The sequence below is a fragment of the Balaenoptera musculus genome, chromosome 2, assembly GCF_009873245.2.
Source record: "Balaenoptera musculus isolate JJ_BM4_2016_0621 chromosome 2, mBalMus1.pri.v3, whole genome shotgun sequence".
Lineage (NCBI taxonomy): Eukaryota > Metazoa > Chordata > Mammalia > Artiodactyla > Balaenopteridae > Balaenoptera > Balaenoptera musculus.
In genome coordinates this window covers 15759300-15784587 of record NC_045786.1, presented here as the reverse complement: position 1 = coordinate 15784587, position 25288 = coordinate 15759300, and the positions used below count along the sequence as shown (strand labels likewise).

Genomic DNA, 25288 nt, shown 5'->3' with positions numbered 1-25288 from the left:
AGGTTCTGTCTGTCTGTTTTTTTTTGTTGTTTTTTAATTACTTAAAAGAATTTTTTTTCTTAATAATTATTTTTTATTTTAATAACTTTATTTTATTTTATTTTACTTTTATTTTATTTGATTTTATTTTATTTCCTTCTTTCTTTCTTTTTTTTCTCCCTTTTATTCTGAGCCTTGTGGAGGACAGGCTCTTGGTGCTCCAGCCAGGCGTCAGGGCTGTGCCACTGAGGTGGGAGAGCCAAGTTCAGGACACTGGTCCACAAGAGACCTTGCAGCTCCATGTAATATCAAACGGCGAAAATCTCCCAGAGATCTCCATCTCAACACCAAGACCCAGTTTCACTCAACGACCAGCAAGCTACAGTGCTGGACACCCTATGCCAAACAACTAGCAAGACAGGAACACAACCCCATCCATTAACACAGAGGCTGCCTAAAATCATAATAAGGCCACAGATACCCCAAAACACACCACCAGACGTGGACCTGCCAACCAGAAAGACAAGATCCAGCCTCACCCACCAGAACACAGGCACTAGTCGCCTGCACCAGGAAGCCTACACAACCCACTGAACCAACCTTAGCCACTGGGGGCCAACACCAAAAACAATGGGAAGTACGAACCTGCAGGCTGCAAAAAGGAGACCCCAAACACAGTAAGTTAAGCAAAATGAGAAGACAGAGAAATACACAGCAGATGAAGGAGCAAGGTACGAACCCACCAGACCAAACAAATGAAGAGGAAATAGGCAGTCTACCTGAAAAAGAACTCAGAATAATGATAGTAAAGATGATCCAAAATCTTGGAAATAGAACAGAGAAAATACAAGAAACGTTTAACAAGGACCTAGAAGAACTAAAGAGCAAACAAACAGTGATGAACAACACAATAAATGAAATTAAAACTTCTCTAGAAGGGATCAATAACAGAATAACCGAGGCAGAAGAACAGGTAAGTAACCTGGAAGATAAAATAGTGGAAATAACTACTGCAGAGCAGAATAAAGAAAAAAGAATGAAAAGAATTGAGGACAGTCTCAGAGACCTCTGGGACAACATTAAACGCACCAACATTCGAATTATAGGGGTCCCAGAAGAAGAAGAGAAAAAGAAACAGACTGAGAAAATATTTGAGAGATTATAGTTGAAAACTTCCCTAATATGGGAAAGGAAATAGTTAATCAAGTCCAGGAAGCACAGAGAGTCCCATACAGGATAAATCAAAGGAGAAACACACCAAGACATGTATTAATCAAACTATCAAAAATTAAATCCAAAGAAAAAATATTAAAAGCAGCAAGGGAAAAACAACAAATAACACATAAGGGAATCCCCATAAGGTTAACAGCTGATCTTTCAGCAGAAACTCTGCAAGCCAGAAGGGAGTGGCAGGACATATTTAAAGTGATGAAGGAGAAAAACCTACAAGCAATATTGGTCTGCCCAGCAAGGATCTCATTCAGATTTGATGGAGAAATTAAGACCTTTACAGACAAGCAAAAACTAAGAGAATTCACCACCACCAAACCAGCTTTACAGCAAATGCTAAAGGAACTTCTCTAGGCAGGAAACACAAGAGAAGGGAAAGACCTACGAAAACAAACACAAAACAATTAAGAAAATGGTAAAAGGAACATACATATCGATAATTACCTTAAATGTAAATGGAATAAATGCTCCAACCAAAAGACATAGACTGGCTGAATGGATACAAAAAAAAGACCCGTATATATGCTGTCTACAAGAGACCCACTTCAGACCTAGGGACACATACAGACTGAAAGTGAGGGGATGGAAAAAGATATTCCATGCAAATGGAAATCAAAAGAAAGCTGGCATAGCAATTGTCGTATCAGACAATTATTATTAGAATTATTCTAATTCCCTTTTCTCTCTCTAATATTGATCAGGCTTTTTTCAATTAAATGCGTCTTTGTAACCTCCAATCAAATAGGTTCCGTATAAATTCTTAGAACTAGGGAAACTGAGAGCTATTTATTTGTCTTCATCACATAATAGATGAGATGTGAAATGGGTTATGTGCTATATGAGTCCCTGGAAGATGCTTTAAAATAGCATGTGAGTTTGTAGAGTTTTAGGTAGCAAGTTAATTTCAAATTGATCACCATTTATCCCTTTTAAAATCCAGTTAGGCAAGTTCCACAAAGGCACTGTGAAGAATTAGAGGGGGAAAAAAAACTCACCCAAATTTTGGCCCTTCCTGTACATCTAAAATGGCTTAGAGAAAAACGTAGCAGAAATAACCTTTGTGATTTGCCAACCCTTTAAAACCGTGGAAAGCAAATCAATCTAATATGACCTGAATAACTCAGAGATGATTTTTTTTAGGTTTCTTTCATTCAAGATGAATAACAGAATTCTGTCTAAATAAAGAAACATGAATGAAATTTTCAGTGACCTTATTTCTTCAACCACGTCCTTCCCTCCTTGATTTTTTTTTCTTTTTTTAAATCTCTACTCTTGGACTTCCCTGGTGGTGCAGTGGTTAAGAATCTGCCTGCCAATGTAGGGGACACCGGTTCGATCCCTGGTCTGGGAAGATCCCACGTGCCGTGGAGCAGCTAAGCCCATGTGCCACAACTACTGAGCCTGTGCCCTAAATCCTGCTCTCTAGAGCCTGCGTGCTGCAGCTACTGAGCCCGTGCACCTCGAGCCCATGCTCTGCAACAAGAGAAGCCACCGCAATGAGAAGCCTGTGCACCGCAACAAAGAGTAGCCCGTGCTTGCCGCAACTAGAGAAAAGCCCACATGCAGCAACGAAGACCCAACGCAGCCATAAATAAATAAATAAATAAATAAGTTTATTAAAAAAAAAAAACTTAAAAAAAATCTCTACTCTTAATATAGCAGAAGCTCTGATGGGAAAAGATTTTGTGGGTGGAAAAGGACCTGGGCTAACAGCAGGTGGGTGGCCATCTCTGAGAGACTCTAACAAGTTACACTCATTCAGTTCAGTATAGTATAAAATGAGGTATAAGAGGAAAGGAGGCTGAATTTAGATAAACATTTCAATTTACACATACATGAAGGGATCATCATACTTCCACAAATTAAATATATCAGCAATGTAGCACTGTCCAGCTTCCCCACTGGGAGACAGTTCTCCATGCATTTCTTGTGCCCTGCATTATTCAGCTTCTGAGCAAAGGATGTATTGCATGGAGTTTACCCTGAGACGTTTGCTTACATTCTGGAGTAATTTACCTACCTACTGCCCCTCCCCTTCCTTCCCTCTTGCTTCACCTCCTCCTTCTCCTCCTCCCTCTCCCTCTCCCTCAGATGTGCCAGCAGCCTATAACAGCTAGAAATTCCTAATGTTGGGGTTCTTCTTCTATGGTGCAACCCACCACTCATGCAGGGAAACATCTGGCACTTATCATGTTTCCCTGTGGGAAGTGGAGAACCAGTGGAAGATATTTCTCTGGCTGATGAGTTTTGCTATCTCTGTAAATCAAGGATCTTGTGTCTTCTGTCAGTATATGTATATGAAACAGTGGCAGGCTAACGTTAGCTTGCGAGTAGGGTAAAGTCTCAGACCCTTCATGGTTTCTGACCTAACTAGTATGCAAAAGGAATTGCAAACCCAAGTGCCCCTGGAAGCAAGGGATGTGAATTAAGAGAAGTAGTTCAGGTGTAAAATAATTAATGGCAACTGACCCTCCGCCTTAGAGTTAGGTGTCGTAGGGAGTAATGGGGATTATGGCAACTACAGCAGTATCTTCTTGTGAAATATCCTACTTTAAAAGTACTTGGCAAACTATTCTACTTGAAAGCACTGTTTGGGTTAAACTAAACTCATGGGAATTGGGTCATCACCATTTATTCTCTTCTGTCGTTGATGGTGAGAAACTCCAGACTTTTTTCCTGCTTGGTAACCAAGGAAACAGTTGGCACAATACCAAAGTAGACACTCAAAGAAAAAAAAATTCTTAGCAATCCATATATTGTAAAGCCTGACGTTAGCAAAGAAGAAATACAGTATTATTTTTTTTTCAGATATATACCCAGGAATGGAATTGCTGGGTCATATGGTAGTTCTATTTTTAATTTTTTGAGAAACCTCCATACTGTTTTCCACAGTGACTGCACCAATTTACTTTCCCACCAACAGTGTAGGAGGATCCCCTTTTCACTACGTCCTCACCAACATTTGTTATTTGTGTTCTTTTTGATGATAGCCATTCTGACAGGTATGAGGTGATATCTCATTGTGGTTTCGATTTGCATTTTCCTCATGCTTAGTGATGTTGAGCATCTTTTCATGTGCCTGTTGGCCATCTGCATTTCCTCTTGGAAAAATTCAGTTCTTCTGCCCATTTTTAAATTGGGTTATTTGTTTTTCTGTTGTTGCGTTGTATGAGCTGTTTATATACATTGGATATTAACCCGTGATAGGTCATATCATTTGCAAATATTTTCTCCCATTCAGTAGGTTGTGTTTTCATTTTGTCAGTGGTTTCCTTTGCTGTCAAAAGCTTTTTAAGTTTAATTAGGTCCCATTTGTTTATTTTTTATTGTCTTTGTTTTAGGAGACAGATCCAAAAAAAATATTGCTACGATTTTTTGTTGAAGAGTGTTCTGCCTATGTTTTCCTCTAGGAGTTTTATGGTTTCTGGTCTTAGATTTAGGTCCTTAATCCATTTTGAGTTTACGTAGGGAGTTAGAGAATGTTGTGATTTCATTCTTTTATATGTAGCTCTCCAGTTTTCCCAGAACCACTTATTGAAAAAACTGTCTTTTCTCCATTGTATATTCTTACCTCTTTTGTCATAGATTAATTGACCATAAGTGCATAGGTTTATCTCTGACAAACCATTTTCCAAAGTGGCTGTACCATTTTGGATTCCCATCAGTAATGCATTGGAGTTCCAGTTGCTCCACATAGGATACATGCTTTTTATAAATTGTAAACAACAATTCCTTTCTTTCAAGTCTTCCTGAAGATGTGTTATATTAAAAATTGGTATATTATGCTGGAATTTCATATTTTTTTCCAAACACAGGTTGGTTAAACTAGGTGGCAGGCTGAGTCAATTCCATTTTTCTTTCTTATGAGTTAATAGAGACTATTTTATTTATAAGTGTATATATATATATATATATATATATATATATGTGTGTGTGTTAATTATATATATGTTAGGAAATCAAAGATATTTTGGTAAAAATTATGATTAAATTCTGTCTTACATATGTATGATAATAGTTTTCATATCATTTAAATATTTTGATGAATAATTCAAAGTTTCCTAAATATAGAAAAAAAATCTGTTAAGACAAGTCTTTAGAGCCTTATTAATATTAGAGTCTTTGGTTATATTAGAACTAAAATTTCCAAGGTAGTTGACAAGGCCACTCCATCTTTATTTGGAGCATGCAACAGCCCATGAGAAGAGCAACTTAGAATAGCTGGATTACTTTAGAAAATTTCCACGGCAGTAATAGTTCTAATGTAAGTAGAATTGGCCTCTTCAGATAATGCAGGTCATTCAGACCAAACTGGAATTTTCAATTGCCCTTTAAGTCATTCAGTAAGGTGCTAATGAAACTGAAGGGTAAAATTTGGCTTCCCTAATGTCTAGAGTGGCAATACTGCCTCACATACGATAACATTAGTGTTTTAATACCCTTCCATTTATTGGAAAAACACCAAAAGTGAAAGTGGATTTTCCAGAATAGACACACTTGGGTTTGCTCTTTTTTGTGACTAGTTTCTGAGGGTAATTTGCAAAACTTTTTGCAAGACTAAATTAAATACAGTACAGAAGTAAAATTGAACTTCAGCATTCATAACTTTTTCTCAAGATGTGATTTGTTATCAGGTAGGCTTTTTTTTAATGGCTGGCTTAATTAAATATTCAAAAGAGGCTGAGATTGCAGTTATATATGCAAATTGACATTTTTTAGTATCTCAGCTTGAAATTATTGTTCACTCTTTCTCAAGAATGCTACCATTTAGAGACTAGAAAATAGAAGATATTTTGGTAAAAAATTGTGATTAAATTGTGTCTTAGAGCAAGACCCAACTGTCACTGCCTTGGATTATTTGTGTCTTCCCTTTGGCAATGAATGCTAGTAGAAGCAATATCAAAATGCTTATCATGTAATGTGAAGTAAACTCCAATACAAATACTACTTGTGTAGACAACATCCACTCAGAAATGCTGCTCACCTGGTGTAGACCATAAATGAGAAAATTTGTAACTTTCACAAACGGCCAATTCTTTAACTTGTGACCATATAAAGACAACCAAAGGAATGCTTTGGGACAGTTAAGTCCACCTACACACTCGAATGGAGCTATGTATGTGTATATATCCCTAAAGTTAGCTTACAGATATTTATATGTACAGGTATGCTTTTCATAGACTTGAGATTCTGTTTTATCAATTTTCTATCCCTTCTCATGAATAAACTAAGATAATCATGAGCAGTGTAGTCACGTTGGTAGTGTTTATTTTTATTTATCCTAGTTTTTCCTTTTTCTTGCATCTTCTGAGCTTTTTATTACCATGTCCTGTGTTCTATTGGGATAGACAAATATTGATCCAAAGAATGTATTTGTAATTAATTAGTGTATTAGTTATTAATCAGTCCTTGCTTACACCTTTTCCCTATTGTTCACCCAACTGCAGTCTTTTTTTTCCTATAAAACAGAAGATATTTAATTACAGTATGTTCTGCCAAATTCTGACTGCTGGCTTTTTGTTTATTAGAATAATTGTATGATTTTGTACTGAGTATTCTTTTTGTGTTTTTGTTTTCTCTGCTTACAATATTTCTTTTAATCATGCTGGTGGTGAAAAGAAGAGTGCATTTTATATTTGCAGTGACCCATTTTAAAGCAGTAGGAGACTGCCTGTTCCCCAGGCAGTATTAGGTGAACTATATTTGCCCATTAATTAAATGAATAAACCTTTTCCAAATTGAGTCATTTCCTCAGTGACAAATAAAGGAGAAAATTCTAGTAATTCTCAAGAAAACCTAGAAAGTTGGTGGAAGATGTCAAGAGGCTTAAGGTCAGTAATTTGACCGTTTAATTATCTTCTTTAATTAGGAATAAATAATGTATGAAACAACTTTTAATGGAGGATAGAATTTGAAAAATGAAATAAAATTTCAACTTCCACATATAGCATTTGTGAGGAAAAATGAAACAGAAACATATATTCATATAATAGTGGAAAAAAGGAATGTGTTTTTTAAGTTTGAGTTTGCTTAATGTTCTTCATTATTAAATTATAGCAGGATTCCTAGTAAGTATGCAACATATTTGCATGAGTATTAAAATAATTCATCATGATTAATTATATTACAGTAAATCTCAGCCCTAATCACAATCTGCCATATACTATAGTGGTTTGTCAGTATTTCACATTTTATTGGAGTTTCAGTGGAACTGCAGCTCCTGTAACAACACCGATGTCACCTGAGTTCACTGTGATTAATGAGGTTCTGAAGGAGATCTAATAACAATTCGCCAGTTCCATAAAATGTTACAGAATAAGGTCGATGGGAGAAAAATCTTAAAGCTCTTCAAAATGTGCATTTTAGAGAGTACCTCTGGCAACAAATTTGGTTTCTTGAAGGATGAAGAGGTTTAACCTTGGAAACAGCTGAACTATTGGGGCAACGGTGGGAAAAGGTTCAGTAATTTGCCTTCAGATACTTAAAGGCTCAGAAGAAAGCAGGACCAGTCTAGAATTAATGGTTGAAAGTTATAAGGAAGTAGATATCAATCTGATATACTGAAATTTCAAAAAATCAGTACTCACCAGAAGCAGAATGGGCTTCATGGATTTAATGGGCCCAGTAAGGTGTGGAGCTTCCTATTACTGGAAGTATTCAGGTAGAGACAAGATACCAACTTATGGAGACTTCTGCAAAGTATGTTTTTAATGGTTCAGAAGAAGGTTTTCTTTAGCTAAATTCTGAATTCCTTTTCAACCATGAGTTTCCAGAAATTAATTTCCTTCACAGTATTAACAAATTTCTTATATTGTTCTTAGATTTCAGTGGAAGCTTCAGTGGGAGATGGCTTCACTGGAGACATCGCAATTGATGATTTGTCATTTATGGACTGCACCTTCTACCCTGGTAAGGAAGGATATTTTAGTATATGAGTTTTTTCAAACCTGTTTACTTGGAAAAACTGCCAAGGAAATCAGTATTTCATTTCCAGAAATATTCAAAAATACTCTCAGTTCTACTCTATTCTACTAATATGTTAACCCTGGAAAAGGTTGTGAATCTTTTCTAGTAATTAGTCTAAAATCTTTGCAAACATAGTAAAGAGGTTTGAATCAGTTGTGTTTGTGTCTTATCATATGCAAAATATTAGGAAATTGTATCTGAAGTTAAACTGTAATTCCATCATATTTGGGGGGTTATAAGAACAGAATTGGTTGCCTTATAATCACATTGTTTTGGAGACTTTAATAACCGCTCAGGTACCTTCAGTGATGGTTTACTCTCGGGCTGCACTTTAAATATTCCTGAGGATTGTTGCCAGCCATTTCCTTTCCAAGTTATAGACTTCTTTCCATTAAAAATCTAATACATGTCTTCCAGATTTATATCTCCATCCTCAACCTTTCCCCTGAACTCCTGACTTAGATACTAACCACCTACCCAACATCCAAACTTAGATGTACTAGACATCCCAAAGATAACTAGGGAAAATAACCTAAAACAAACACACCCCAGGGGAAACTCATTCTAGGCAGTGCATAGTGATCTGAAAGGGCTGAAATTCAAACTCCTGGGACTGAGGTTGTAGACTCTTTAATTGCATGACAAGGGAAAGCACAGTCTCCTTCCTAGAGTGATCAGAGGCTGGATAATTTAAAAATCAATCACAATAATCCATGTGGAGAGCACTTTCATGTGCTGAAAACTTAACCTGCAGCCCTGGTCCATCACGGTGCAGCATTATTGGTCAGAGGAGTACCAGCCTCTCCCCAGACATACTCAGAGGGCTGGATTCCAGTTCTTTCTGCTGTAGCTAATGTCACACCTCTGATTCTCCACCTCATCATTCTGGCAGGATTAATTACCATTCTCTGTGCAGTGGTTTCTATGAAACTCTGCAGAAAGCCAAACCCCTCTCTGGAAAGCCAGCAGAAGGAAATCAGAATTCAACAAGTTTACCTTTATCCCTCAGTGTCTAAAAGTAAATTCTTGATGACCCATTGCTCCCTCAATCCGACCATTCTTGCACGCCTCCCTGTCTCAGTAAATGATAGTTTATCTCCAGTCCAGTTGCTTCTTCTTCATCAGCAAATCTGATCAGCCACTACCTTCACATATATCCGGAGTCTACTGCTTCTCGTTGCTCTCGATACTTTCCCCTTGGTCCAAGCCACTGTCGTCTCTATACAGATTACTGTGGTTCCTTTGTAAATGATCTATCTGCTTTTACCCTTGAACCACGTAATCTCTTCTCAAAACAACAACCAGAATGATCCTTTTCAAACTTACATAAGCTAATGTTACCCTATCATGAGTCTTCCTATGACATCCCATCTCATTCAGAACAAAAGCCAAACTTCTTCCAATAACTTGCAAGGAATAAATGACCGGCCCTCTCATACGGCTCTGACTTTACCTTCTACCAATGTGCCTCTAATTGATGTCTCTCAACTACAAGACCTCTTGGCTGGTCCTTGAGCACTCCAACCCATTCATGCCTCAGGGCTTTTATACCTGCTGTTCTCTCTTCCTGGAATGTACTTCCCCCAGATATCCCCTTCACCCCCTTACTTCTTTCTGATCTCTGCTGGAAAATTTCTCTAGTGAAACCTTCTCTCAATCTGTGTCTCTCTCTCTCTCTCTCTCACACACACACACACACACACACACACACACACACACACCCCTCTTCTTATCTCCTTACCTGACATTTTCTGTCTCCTTCCCCTGTGTTTTCTCCACAACACGTATCCCCTTATAGTCAAATTTTATTTCCGCCATAATAATGTTAGTGGCATGAGAGCAGGGATTTTATCTGATCACTGCCATACCTTCAGTAGCATAAACAGTATCTGACACATAGTAATACTCAATAAACATCTATTGGATAGGTGGGTGATAGGTGGAGAGATGTTTATATCTTTTTAAGTGTTTATATATTTTAGTTTATCATTATTATTGTTAAAATGTTAATTACTTCTATATGTAAGACACTATGCTATATGTCAGCTTCTGTTGACAGCCAAATCTCAGTGGCTTACAACCGCAAGCATTTATTTCTTACTCTTAAGTTTGTGGTTTGGCGAGAATAATAACAGCAAACACACGTAATTCTTGTTCATAGCTCTGTATAATTCTATGTAGTTCCAATCTATGTATCCCTGTTCTGTGGGTCCTGTCTATATGCGACCCAGGCTGATGGACCAAGTCCCTGTCTGACACATTCTGTTTTTAAGTCAGAGGGTTGGAAAAAGAAAGCATACTTAAAGCTTTTATTAGGACATCATGTGTATTCACTTTCATGGGTCAGAGCAAGTCAAGTGATCAAGCCCAACAATGGCGCAGGGAAGTATTTGCCACAGACAAGGAGCTTGGCAGGGACAGAGAATACAGGAAGTCCTTACAAGGGAGGGAGCTGATAAATGGTTACATTAATACCATCTATCACTCTGTGTATCATCTCATATAATCCTATTTTCTTTTATAATCTCATATAATCCTATAAAATAGTGCCTGGTCCATCACAGGTGAAGAGATCTTGAATGTTGAATAGGATGGATGCCTTTGTTATCCCAATTTTATGGAGCAAACTGGGAAGGAGATAACCAGCCCAAGGCTATCTAGCTATAAAGTGGCAGAGTACAATGTCTGCTTCTTTGGATCATAATGTTTATCACTATTATTATATTGTTCATCAAATACATTAACCGCCCAAGGAAGAGAAAGCAATTTCCATTTTATGGGTGTGAAAAACTAAACTTAAAGAGCACCGATGACCTGGGTAAGAATGCACAATTGAGGGTAGGAATGAGATTTTTCACCTAAGGTGTCTGATTTCAGGGCCAAATCGCCTCCCACTCTTTGCTTAGGGAGAATGGCTGTGACCCCAGTGGCAGAGGGGAACAAAAAGGAATACAGAAAGGGAACACAAGTCATGGTTGCTACTGTTGCTGCTTTAATTATCCTGCTACATGCATTCTGTGGCTGAGGTTTCCAAGGTAGAGGGAAAAGAGCTTCCAGAAACAAGGGCAGAGATGTGAAGTATCAGTTACACACCGTTAGTCCCAATTTTCTGCTTTAAGTTTTGGAAGAAAAATATGGAATTTTAAAGACTCAACTGCGTGGTTTTCATGTTGGCTTCATAGCAAAAGAAACTTTGGGCAGAAACCACAAAGCCTGCTGAAGCCATAGGTTTCATAACGGAAGCTGATGTGATCTTACCATAAGATGAAAACAAAAATAAAAATTAGGTTTTTAATAGAAATATTGCTCTTGATTATCAGCCAGTGTTTTGTCATGACATCATGTTAGCTGAGGTGGGATCAGTCCGCGTAGGTTCACTTACAGACATTGATTTGCTTTCAATATGAACATTATCTACAGCATGTTTCCTCCTTGATTAACAAAACAAAACAAATAAAAAACTAAAAAAACACAAACTATTGACCTCATGTCCAAAGAGCAGATTTGTAACCTGTAATTTTATTTTATACTAAAAGTGACTAAAAAGGAGTAGATTATTTCATTTTCACCTATTTCCTCAAAATCAGCTTCTCTTTCCTCTATGTCTCCCTTGTTCCTTTTGATGACCTCAGTATCCTTGAGCAACCCAGGATTGAAATACCATAGTCGTCTTTGGCTTTCCCTTTAAACTTTTAAGTTTCCCCTTAAACTCCAAAATATTTCTCACATCTGTTCTGCTTTTTCCATTACCTCTGCCATGACCTTGGTTGAAAACAGTGTTGACTCGAATGACTGAGCTTCTTAACTGCAAACTTCTATTAATTTTCCTCAATAGTTTTTATGCCATAAACTTAGTTACTTTTCACTTTGTCCTAGACCATCATTACTTGCTCCTCTAGGTCAAGTGTCTCTCATTTTCTAACTTCTAGTTGTTTCTAACAATTTTCAAATCCATTCTCAATTATGGATCGTATCTCCTTTGTTTCAATACTTTGATGATATAAATTATCATCTTAAATCTAATTCAGGAGGAAAATAGAGAAACGGCTGTTTATGCAAGATTAATTACATTTCTAGGGAAAGTAGACAGTCTTAACCATGCAATAGAATCCTATGATTCTTTGCATCAGTGTGTGAAGATGTTGTCTGTTCCCAGAGTAGATAATGATGCGGAATAATGGCAAAGTTAAATAGCTTTCCCTTCACCTTGAATTAGACCTTCAGAGTAGATTATTTAGGAAGAATTGTTGCCAGACATTCAGATTTTAAAATATTATCCCAAAGGAAGTATCTGTTTTGCATTATTCCTTCCATCTTCCATCAGAAAAGCAAGGAGTGTGTTTCTTTTAGCAGAACACATGCAACAGGAGTTTTCTTTCTTGTGTCCAAGATTATTGGTGAGATAGCTGGGTTATTTGGAAAAATAAATCTGTGACGACATAGCATCACAACACACTGTTTGCAAGCTGAAAAAAAATACCTACGTGCTTTTCATCGAAGTTAAAATTTCAGAATTCAGCATGTGTATTAGATTTATTAGTTACTAGAACTACTAATTATTAGAATGAGTATCACTATCTAAGGTATTAGTGTTTTGCTTTTCCCAGGAAAGTTTTTACTAAGTCAGTGGCATATCTTGCAACTGATGATACCTTAAAATTGAGAAAGTATGGTAACTCTTTAGAGAACGCTTAACAATTTTTTATGATGTTCCTCCCCTACCCACCGAATGGTTTTTGTTGTTGTTATTGCTAAACTGGCTGAGTTGATTGACTTTTTGACATCCCTCCTCCTTCACCTCAATATCTCACCAGCTTTATTTGTGCTTGATCAAGTCTCCCTTCCTTCTGCAAAGAGTAATGTTTGTTTCAGTGGCAAAATGTGAGTTCTTTTGTGTTCATTTTTCAGATATCACCTGCAGCTTTTTACCTTCTAATACTAAGCTGTTTGGTGTATCCATTACATTTTTTTCAGGATAGTAAATTAAATGAAAGCATTTTGCTTTGAGGTCCTCTTTTATCCGTATTTTTCAAAAGGAAATACAGACTCTGAAGAAAGTTTTAGAAATGTGGGAAATATTTGCAGTTCAGTAAAAGACTTCAAGGCAAAAATGAAGAAATGTGAGACTCAGTGATTGTAATCTAAAATATTCTGGTTTTAGTGTCTTTGGTGTAGTGTCGTAAAGTGATTTAGCATATACCTAGGGAAAAATTTTGCCCAAAGCCTATGGGCCATGCAACTTAGTATTTTATTTTTAAGATCTTATGAAAAACCCAAACGAACTTTTTGGCCAACCCAATAAATTTCTAGAAAATAAAATTCGACAAATAACTGAATTTATTTGGTTTATAAAATTCGACAAATAACTATCTTTGAAAGATGGTAAAATGTCTTTAAAAATGGAAAATATATTGTGTTACCTGGAAAATTTTATTGAATCCATGTGGTAGAGCAAAAATATTTCAAAAAGAGCTGATTTGCTACTGGATAAAGAAAAAAAAAGAGACAATGCATAATATGAGGCAAAGAGCTGTGTTAACAATTGTTAATAAATCATATCCAAAGAGTAGCTATGTTTCAGTAAAACCTACTATCCTAGGAAGTAGACCTAGCACAGACACTTTAGTACGATTATGCTAAATATAGTCGTTTCAGCTTGTGGTTATAACTCCAGGTTATTATGTTAAGTGCAATAGGAAAAATAGGAAACGCTTTTCTCCTGGTGCTGTAGATATTTCAGATTTTTTTTCTGAAGATTGATTATGTTTAAACCTCAAGTAGACTTTTAGATTTTTAAATTAAATGTGTTTCTTAACATCAGAAGTCACAAGAAAAACATGTGCATTGTTCCTTGGAGATAAAGAACAACCATGCATATTAGTCAAGTAATTCACACAGTTGTGATATGTCTAAAGCTGGCAATAATATATCAAGGGCTCAGGATGTTAAAATATCAGTTTTATTTGTTTAATTACCAGTGTGGGAATAGCTGTAGGGAGGGAAGTCTAGTATAAAACAAGTTGGAAAATCTATTTTTACCAGAAAGATTATATTAGGGTAGCATGAAGTATATCATATTTGTTACAAGGAATTCACAGAGCAAGGAATTAGAACACTGAGTCCATCTGGAGCCTGAGTCATCTAGGGTGACAGCTGTGCAGGTGAGTTGGTTTCCCTTTGGCTTAGGGATGTGGAAGAAAATCAGATCAAACCAGACTAATCTCTGCTTCTTGGTGTTCAGTTATTTGCATTTCACCTTTCAATTTTGTCTCATCTGCAAAGCTTTTAGTGTTTTTTATTTTAAGAGTATTAACTCTACCATTGCTACCAACTTCAGCACTTCTAAACAATCATAGGTTTAAAAAAAATCACAAGTTTTGGTATGGAGTGAATGTTCCAATATTCATATGTTGAAACCTTAACCCCCAATGTGATGGTATTTGGAGGTGGGGCTTTTGGAAGGTAATTTGGGTTGATGAAGTTGATGCCCTCATGATGGGATTAGTGCTTTTATAAGAAGAGGAAAAGATATGAGATCTCTCTCTCTCTGCATGCATGTACCAAGGAAGGCCATGTAAGGACATAACCTGGAAGAGAGCCCTCAGAACCCAGCCACATTGGTACCCTGATATTGGACTTTCAGCCTCTAGAACTGTGAGAAATAAATTGTTGTCTAAGCCCCCCAGTCTGTGGGATTCTATTATAGCAGCCCAGACTGACTAAGATGGGCTTATTTTTCTAGGTATGTTTTACTATTAAGGTTGTTCACAATTTATATATTTTAAAAATGTGAAGTCTATCCATATACTGTATGAAGTCATTTCTTGTATCACCTGAGTTAAGAGCATGATTCTTTAATAAGAAATACTGCTCTGAGTCATAGCAAAGTAAAACAAACTGACTTCGTGTTCCTTACATGAAAGTATAAACCATCTGTGAGGGTCAGAGATGTGTCAGGAGGCTTGCAGTCCTTGCCATGCCTCAGGCTCCAAATGATGTCTTGGTCTAACCATGTGTCTGGGCTCTGTTTTACTTCTACATGGCAGATCCCAAGGACTCAGTGGCAACTCCATCTTTCCAGTTATACCACCATTTCCAGAATTGGACTTTGGAGTAAGAAACACTTTCTTCCAATAATTCTTTTGGTGCTCTCAAATACAAACATATTACACTTATCTTTTAAGATTCACTAATTCTGGTAGAATAACAAAGAGTAATGAGGAAAGGACAAAGAATTTTAAGATTTTCCTATTTCTTTTTTAGAGTAGTGATATTGTTACCTACCTGGGATCCAGGTCATTTTACCTGGATCATTTCTGAGATAGAAAATGAGTTGTCTCTATTTTTCCTGAGTATGGACTCATCTACCTCCTTTTTCTAAGATAGCCACGCATGTCTATGATTTCTTCTTAAGTGAGGGACTGTTTCCTAGTATAAATTGAAACCAGGCCTAAAGATGCAGTTAAGACTACTGATTTTAATAATGTGGCAGACCAGATGATCTGAAAACTAACACTACATATACCTAGAAATATCAAATATAACATGCATTTTTTAAAATGTTAAGCTGAGGTTAAAAAAAAGAAATGCCCACATGAGAGAAATAGAAAATGGAAAAATAGAACAGAAAGCATAATGTGATTGCCAGAGTTAAGGAGTAAAGAGAATATAGGATGGATGAGAGGCAGGGAAAGGGGAGAGGAGGGCCAAAAGGGGTATATCATTCCTGGGTGGAGGTACCAGTGGGGTTCCAAAAGGAACAACTCAAAGTTAATCTAGAAGGACTCTTCTGCAAACTAAATGATAAAGGATTCTCACATAAAAATCAAGCACAAAAAATTATGGTTGCCAACCTCCAAAATAGCCCCCAATAATCCCCACCTCTTGGTATTCATGATCTGTGGACCAGGCCCCTCCCATATTGAGTAAGGCTGACCTGTGTAACTAATGACCCACGTGGCAATGACTGGGTGTGATTTCCAAAGCTAGGCTTCTGCTGTCTTCCTTTGGATCACTCACTCTGGGGGAAGTCAGACACCATGTCCGAAGGATACACAAGCAGCCCTATGGAGAAAGCCCAGGAACTGAGACCTCCTGCCAACAGTAGCCTAAATTCCCAGGCATGAGCCCCCTTGGAAAGCAGGTCTTCCATCCCCGGTCAAGCCTTCAGATGACTGCAGCCTTGGCTGACATCTTGACAGTAATCTTATGAGACCCTGAATTAGAACCCACCAAGCTAAGCCTCTTCTGCGTTTCAGACTTACAGAAGTTGTGTGAGATAATAAGTGTTTATTAGTTTAAAATTCTAAGGTTTGTGGAAATTTGTTGTGCAACAAATAGAAAACTAATAAATAATTTAAAATATTAAAGGACTCTTAAGCCATAAGAAAATAGCATGATGTTGTCCAAAAAAAAAAAAAAAAAAACCCAGAAAATTTTGAAAGTATCAAATTGGCCATCGTGAAGTGAGAAATAAAAATCCCAGCGGATGAATTAAATAGCTGAATCAATGCTGTGATTAGTCTTCTGGAGAATAACTGTGAGGAAATTTCAGGGAGCAGCAGAGAGAGATAGAAAAGGAAAATGGAAGGGATAGATTTACTTGAAGGATAGATCATAAAAGCTAATGGAGTTCCAGAGAGAGAATAAAGAAAATGGAGAAGCAATTTTCAAAGATATAATGGCTAAGAATTAACATAAGATTTAAGAAGCCTATTCAACCTCATGCAAAATATTAGAATAAATCCAGGTCTAGGCTTATGGAAATGAATTAGAAAAAAATTAATGAAAGAGAAGATTATGGTAAAAATAGCCAGAGATTAAAATACAGTTACAAAAGAACTGCAATCAGATTAATAGATGACTTCACAATAGCAAGAATGGAAGTAGGAAGACAGTTGAAATTATTTTCAAAGTTCTGAGAAAAAATAACTGTTAGTCTAGAGCAAAGCAAAATTCTTTCAGGAATGAGGGTGAAAATAGGCACTCAGAGCATGACATCCAAAAACAAACAAAAAATGATTTCACTGCACCAGACTCCTACCAAATGAACTATGTAAATGTGAACATTTAAAGGAGACAGAATGAGCTCAACAAGGGCTGAGATGCAAAAGGGAAGGGACAGCAAAGAAAATGGCAAACGTGCGGGTAATTCTAGATATACCAGTGGATGATGAGCATGTGGTATGACCAGAATGTTTATACACTACTGAGAAGTATAGAAATTGATACAACTACTTTTGAAAGCAGTTTGGCATTATCTAGTAAAGTTAGATGTGCATCCTCTGTGACCAAGCGATTCCACACGTTGGTACCTCAGGAGAAATGTACAAAGAAACAAAACCTCAGAGTCAACTCAAAAACCACTGATGGTAGAATAGCTATATAACGTATGTTACATATTCATATAGTGAAACGTTATACAGCAGTCAACGCAGCTAAACTGCAAGAACACACATTAGTTTGGTTGGATGAATGTACAATGTTCAGAAAAAAATCAAGTTGCAGATTATATAGAGAATGGAGTCCATTCATCTAAAGTTTGAATCTAAACAACATTTTATTTATTTAAAAAGGACCTACATGGTGCTCCATGTATATGGTCACTATTCTAAGAATTTCACAGTAAGTTATTTAGTCACATAAGCTAATAAGTAAGCACTGTAAGACGTTATTTGGTATATATGCAAATGAAGAAAATGTAAACACAAATGAAAGCAAAGAAATAAAAAACACAAATTTCAGTGTACTGTGAACCAGGAGAGATGCCAATGAGGGGATGGAATCAGCAGGGAAACACTGGAGAGTTCAAAACTGTTTGTGAATTTCATTTCCATAAACTGGAAGGTAAATATATGGCTATTCTTCTTCTTCTTTAAACCAGGCATATATTTTATGTTCATTCTTATATATGTATAATATATTTCATAATAAAATATAAAATGATAAGTGAGAGAAGTTTGAGTTGCTCCAATAGATTAATAGATCAAAAAGTGGCCATTCATGTGAAAAAAAATTGTATTTAGATTCTCATCACAGATAATAGATAACAGTAGAGCCCAGATGGAGGAAAGATCTAAATATGAAAAACTATCAAAATTTTATGGAAATTATAGAAAACATATTTATGATATTAGAATAGGGAAGATTATTTTTTGGTGAAATTTTAAAGCACAAACCATAAAGGAAATGATTGATATATTAAAATTAGAGTTTTTTTATTCTGAAAGACACCATAGAAAATGGAAAGACTCGATTAGGAGAGCATATTTGTCACTTAGACAAATGATTGAGGATTAGTATGGAGAATATGGGATTAATTTAAACCTGTAAATTAATAAGAAAAAGACAATGGATTCAGTAGAGAAAAAGAGCAGGGTATGTGAATAGTTAGTCAAAAACGAGAGTAAGATACTGTGTGGCCCCTAAAAAAAGTCTCAGTAATTAGGGAAATACAAGTTAGAATATCAAGGAATTATTATTTCAGACCTGTTACCCTGGCAAACATTAAAAAAAATCTGATGATGCCAACTGTTGGCTGGAATTTGAGAAATGCACACATTTCTGGGTGGAAATGGGTAAACCACCTTTGAAAACAAGTACTTAAGTTGACTGATTACATACCCTGTAACTTTGAAATTTCATTTCAAGGTACCTTGCCTTGGAAATACTCTGGCATATGTTTGCAAAGAGAAATGTACAAAGACATCCATTGTAGCACACTTTATAGATATTCTTACTGTCCTGCTTGAGAAGAGATATACCAGCTACAGACTATTCATACAATAAATATTTGACTCCAGGTATTCATTTAATTGAATACCCTAACCAGTTAAATGAATGAATTGATTCTGTATGCAACAATAGAGATAAATCTGAAAAATATGTTTTTAGTCAAGATTGCAAATTCAAAAGAAATATGAATATTATTTATGTAAAATTTTCTAAGACACAAAATAGTATATATTTGAAATGGAACATGTATGTTTTTTTTTTTTTTTTTAAACATTGCTTTTTTTTTATTTTTTATTTTATTTATTTATTTAGTTAGTTAGTTAGTTATGGCTGTGTTGGATCTTCGTTTCTGTGCGAGGGCTTCCTCTAGTTGTGGCAAGCGGGGGCCACTCTTCATCGCGGTGCGCGGGCCTCTCACTATCGCGGCCTCTCTTGTTGCGGAGCACAGGCTCCAGACGCGCAGGCTCAGCAATTGCGGCTCACGGGCCCAGCTGCTCCGTGGCATGTGGGATCTTCCCAGACCAGGGCTCGAACCCGTGTCCCCTGCATTGGCAGGCAGACTCTCAACCACTGCGCCACCAGGGAAGCCCGAACATGTATGTTTGAGATAAGGATACAAAAACATGCATGAAGACTCACTATATTCAGGATGTTAATTCTTCCTAACTTGATCTATAGAGTTAATGTAATCTCAATTAAAATCCCAGCAAATTATTTTGTGAATATAGAAAAACTAATTCTGAAGTGTATATTGAGAGGCAAAAGACCCAGAAGATCCAACACAATATTGAAGGAGAACAAAGTTGGAGGACTGACACTACCCAACTTCAAGACTTATTATAAAGCTACACTAATCAAGACAGTGTGGTATTGGTGAAAAAACAGAGAAATATATCATTGGAAGAGCATAGAGAGCCAAAAATCTACCCATGTAAATATAGTCAACTAATCTTTGACAAAGGAGTAAAGGCAATTCAATGGGAAAAAGATGGTCTTTTCCAAAAATGGTGCTGGAACTAGACATCCATGTGAAAAAAAAAAAAAAAAAAAAAGAATCTAGATACAGACTTTATACCCTTCGCAAAAGTAAACTCAGAGTGGATTGTAGACCTAAATCTAAAATGCAAAACTATAAAATTCCTAAGATAACATAGGAGAAAATCTAGATGACTTTGGTTATAGTGATGACTTTTTAGATACTACACCAAAGAAAATCATTTAAAGAAATAATTGATAAATTATACTCGATTAAAATTGAAAACTTCTCTGTGAACGACATTTTTAAGGGATGGAGAAGACAGTTCACAGACTGGGAGAAGAAGACCTATCTGATGAAGGAGTTATCCAACATATACAAGGAACACTGTAAGCTCAACAGTGAGAAAATCAACAGATTAAAAAACAGGCAAAAGATCTGAGCAGACATCTCACCACAGCAGATATATAGATGTCAAATGAGTATATGAAAAGATGCCCAGTCAACCAAGATGTCCTTCAGTAGGAGATTAATAAACTGTGGTATATCCAGACAATGGATATACTATTCAGTGCTGGATTAATATCCAGACAATGAATACTATTCAGTGCTGAAAAGAAACGTACTATTAAGCCATGAAAAGACTTGGAGTAAACTTAAATGCATATTAATAAGTGGAAGAAACCAACATGAAAAGCCTACATACTGTATGATTCTAATTATATAACATTCTGGAAAACACCATGGGGACAGTAAAAGGATCAATATTTGCCAGGGATTGGGGGCAGGGACGGAGAGATAAGCAGAGCATAGAGGTTTTTTAGTGTAGTGAAACTATTCTGTATGACACGCTAATGGGGGAAGCCTGTCATTATACATTTATTAAAACCCACAGAATGTAAAACACCAACAGTGAACGCTAATGTGAACTGTGGAAAAGCAACAATGGATTGTTGAGTTTGCAAGGAGAGCCTGCTGCACATGCATACCTGGTCTCTTAGTTTCCTCTTTTTCTGGAGACAGTTAGCTGAAGGAGGCATGAGATCTGCTCAGCTCCTCCTTGCTGTAGTTCACAATGGTCAGCTTCTGTATAGAAATTTCCAGCACAAGTTATAACTTAGTCTGTTTATGTCTGAGATGCACACTCTGAAAGATTACCTGCCTACAGATATAGGCTATTTTTTTCCAGTAGCAACTTCATCCGTAAAAAGGTTGATATTTTGATCTACTAGCTGCCTTACACTTCAGTCTTAGTTCTTAATTACTTCAAAACCTGAGCTAAGAAATAAAGTACTCTTTATTGGACTCTCCTCAAATTCCCCAAAGCACCCAAATCCCCAGTCCTCTAGACACTGGATGTGTAATATTGCTCAGGTCTTTGCTGTCCCCTGCAAAACATCTCTGCTTTGGTTTATTAGTTGCCTGGAATTAAAGTAAAAGCTCAGCTGTTCTCTCTTCCCCATGTCAGAGCCACTGGCAAATCATTCTTCATGCTAATGCCTGATAAGTATTTCTTGAAGTGGAAATTTTATATCTTGGTGTTTCTCCACAGCTTTTTATATTTACTTCAAAATCCTAGTTGGTCCCACTTAGCTGTGACCCAATAACCCTCTCCTCTCTAGTCCCGTATCTAATGACTCCATCAGATGCATTCTTACCATATCCCAAGATAGTCTTCTTGTCAAGCTCTCACAGTATTCCAGAAAACAACAGGAAAATATATTCCTCTGTCTTCACATGAGTCTTTTCTCCTTGCCTCAAAAGACCTTGTACCCTTCTTTATCTACCCAGCAACAAATCATCCTTTAAAACTAAAAAGTGTGTATGTATAACTGCATCGCTTTGCTTTACATCTGAAACTAATACAACATTGTTAATCAACTATACTCCAATATAAAATAAAAAGTTAAAAAAACCCAAAACTAAAAACTTAGTTTAAACATCACCATGCCAGGAAGTCTTCCCCATCTGATACAGACTTTTCCTGTGTTCTCTTAATATACTGTACAATCTTAACCTTTGTTCATCTATTCATTCATTCACTCTGTCATCCATCCATCCTTCCTTCCATCCCTCCTCCCATCCTTCCATCCCTCCTTCATCCTTCCATCCCTCCTTCATCCTTCCATCCCTCCTTCATCCTTCCATCCATCTGTATATCTATTCACTCACTTCACAATGATAGTGTACCCACCATATACCATGGTCTGTGGATGTGAATACAGGAGTTAAGGGATAGGTGTCATTCTTGCCTCCATCATGTTAAAATCTCTGTCCTAAACTTATCCCATGAGACTGTAATGAAAGAATTTCCTGACTGCCTTATCCACTAGTCTGTAAACTCTTTTATGGCAGTGACAGCATGTTTGGCTTTAAATCCACTACATCTACCATGTATATGACACAGAGATGTTATTAATAAGTGCTTATTGGATAGCTTACTGTCTAAATTAATCAACTTCTATAAATTTCTTCTAAACTCTGTAATATCAGAAATTATAGCTTATTTAAATATTTCTGGGTGAATACTTTTGGTTTGGGTCTATCTTGCAACCTTGAATTCCAACTATGTGGGGATATGTGAAACAAAGAGGAGATGTTAAGTTCATTGTAGCAGTGGAAGAACAAAGTTTATTCACCTAGTGGACGAGGAGGTTTAACCTGACCTTGACTCTGGTTCCTACTCCAGCACCCAGGATTCACTTGGTTCCTGCTGATCTTCCAAGCCCTGTTCTTGAGCCTCCCATTTGTTTAGTGAGCTCTGAAGAGCTTTTCAATAATTTCCATCTGCACCTTCACTTATTTTTATAATCAAAGATATCTAAAGTTATTTGCCATGACTAAAGCCATGAACCCCAACTTATATGCTTACATAAAGAAGTTCAGCAGATTAGCAAATACTATCAAATATTCTTTATAATGTTGTGTGAAGCATACTTAATAAAGTTTATTGTGTGAAATCTTTAAAGAAATGGAAAAATCTGCAAAATGACACTTGTCTATTATTTCAAGGTAATTTGCCAGTGGACCTTCCAACTCCACCAGAAACTTCAGTTCCAGTAACCTTACCTCCACACAACTGTACCGACAATGAATTTGTTTGCAGGTCTGATGGTCAATGTGTTGAAAATATCCAGAAATGTGATTTTAGATATGACTGCCCTGACAAATCAGATGAATCATCCTGCGGTACGTGAATTCCTAAATTTTGCATTAAATATAGCCATAAAACTGATAAGAAAATACTAGTGTTATCTCAAGTAGCGTGGCATAATATCCTAGTTAGAAAATTTCAACCTGGCTTAAAGCAGTTTCTTAACATAAAGACTATTTGTATAGAAAATGATAGAAAAATCAGCATACATTCTTGTATCATGTCCAACAAGAGGTGTCTTTAAATTAATATTTAAATTCAAAATACTTGTTTTCATGGACTTAGCTTGATTCCAGAGCTATCATTTATCATTTTTATTCATCCCCCTTTTTGTCTCTGTTTGTCACAATCACTAAATAGAAATGTTTAGGGAAGAAGCATAATACCCTCAAGTTAGATGAATCTGCTCAAATTTTGCCATTGTCAAAATGCACACATAAAATGAATACTATGTCAAATGTGCAGAGATAATAAGAAAACCAATCCTAATACATGTGGACACTTCAGCGGCTAGGTACTGTTGAAAGATGGTTTTCATTTATTGACACGTGCCAATCTATGGCTTCTCCTAAATGGATCAAGGCAAATTATTTAATTTAGAAGTGAACTTCTCAGTCAAAGATACAAACTGAGAGGAGAAAAATTAATCTGTGTCTGAATGGGCAAAACACAGGATCAGAAGGAATAAACACTTGTGATTTTTTTCCCCTTCCTTGCTCTTTATTAAGTTGTATGTGAATTTACCATAAAATTGCTCAAGTGTTTTGATAATACTGACAGTTTAGAACATACAGATAATACAGCGTATAGTGAAATTCTAATTTGTCTCATGTCAGCCTCGTCAAGGAATTCTAAAACTTAAAAAATACAAATACACAATAAACTAATCCAGACCAAAAAACCTCATAAAATCAAAGCTAATTCACTCTGTGAATAAGATGGGACAGTAATTAACTCAAGTTGGTCAGGAAGATGTACTGTGCATCACAGATGTAAGATAATATAATGGACTATGCTGTGGTATTCAGACTCCCTCATGGGAAGACACTAAAATCCTCTTCTGATCACACATAAGTCGTCTTTGTAAAAGTTTACACAAAATCTAATTAATTACACCTAATGAGCATCTTTAGTAAATACTGACTTTCTTCTTAGTTCAACTTTGAAATTTTAGTAGTGCCATTTATGATTGGATGGGAAGTTTTGGTAAGTTCTGTAAATGTCCCGAATGAATGTCTACTATTAAATTATTAAAATCATGGGGATATTTATTTATTTTGATTAAACATGAATTATTACCGTTTATTTCTGAACAAATTGTGTCTTGCCTTCGCCATCTCTTTGTAAAATGAACTATTGTGATAAATCTGCTTGTCACCTACAGTCATATTTTGTAATTTTTTCATTGTGATAAGAATACAATATAAGATCTACCCTCTTAATAAATTTTTAAGTGTACAATACAGTATTGTTGACTGTAGGTACAATGTTGTACAGCAGATCTTAGCTTGCCTGAAACTCTATGTTCTCTAATTTTTAAAAAATCTACAATTTTAAAAATCTTTTTTAATAATATGATGAACAGGATTCTATTGAATTCTAAATCTCTTCACAAAATAAGTATAATTATATGATCAATATTAATATCAGAGATTAAATAACACATCTGAATGTCATGATTAAAATCACTTTTTTTGATGGAGTTTTCCTTCTCAAATTTTATGTTAAATCGTGAACCCAAGTTTCTAAGTGATATAGTAGTGATAACCTATGCCATCACCGTTTATGCCATTTAAAACCTGGAGTACACACCAGGCTTTCCATTGTATACACAAGACCTCATTGAACTGAATCTTTTCTTTTATTCAAGAAGTAGAGGATTTAAGACAGACAGACACATGAACACATCAGAGAGAGAAGGAGAGAGAGAGGAGGAGAGAAAAAGAGAGCATTTGTTTTCACACACAACTTATGTATTTAAAAAATCACTGGACTTTTAATTTTGTTTGATATTAGAATACAGTCATTACAAGAATATTGAAAACTTTCAACGGAAGAGGTTCAATATAAAAGCTGTTGTAAATCTTATAGCTTTGAATTTAAGTAATTTGGAATTTGGGATTTAGCTTTGCGATAATACTGTGAAAAAAGAACAGACTTATCAGAACTTGCAGGTCATATAAGCAATGTAAGTGTTGTGTCAGAAGAGAGTGGCAATTCTTAAATTGCTGCTTTCAGAGCGAATTAAA

The 25288-nt window shown here is 36.1% G+C and overlaps 1 protein-coding gene across 1 annotated transcript in view; it reads left to right on the top strand.

Annotated features, from left to right (window-relative positions):
- MALRD1 (MAM and LDL receptor class A domain containing 1) overlaps window positions 1-25288 on the top strand; it is a 612855-nt gene that overhangs the window by 178167 nt on the left and 409400 nt on the right. Inside the window, exons 19-20 of the mRNA XM_036841268.1 lie at window positions 8031-8118; window positions 22898-23074. Of these exons, the coding sequence (XP_036697163.1) occupies window positions 8031-8118; window positions 22898-23074 (265 nt within the window). The remainder of the gene's footprint in view (window positions 1-8030; window positions 8119-22897; window positions 23075-25288) is intronic.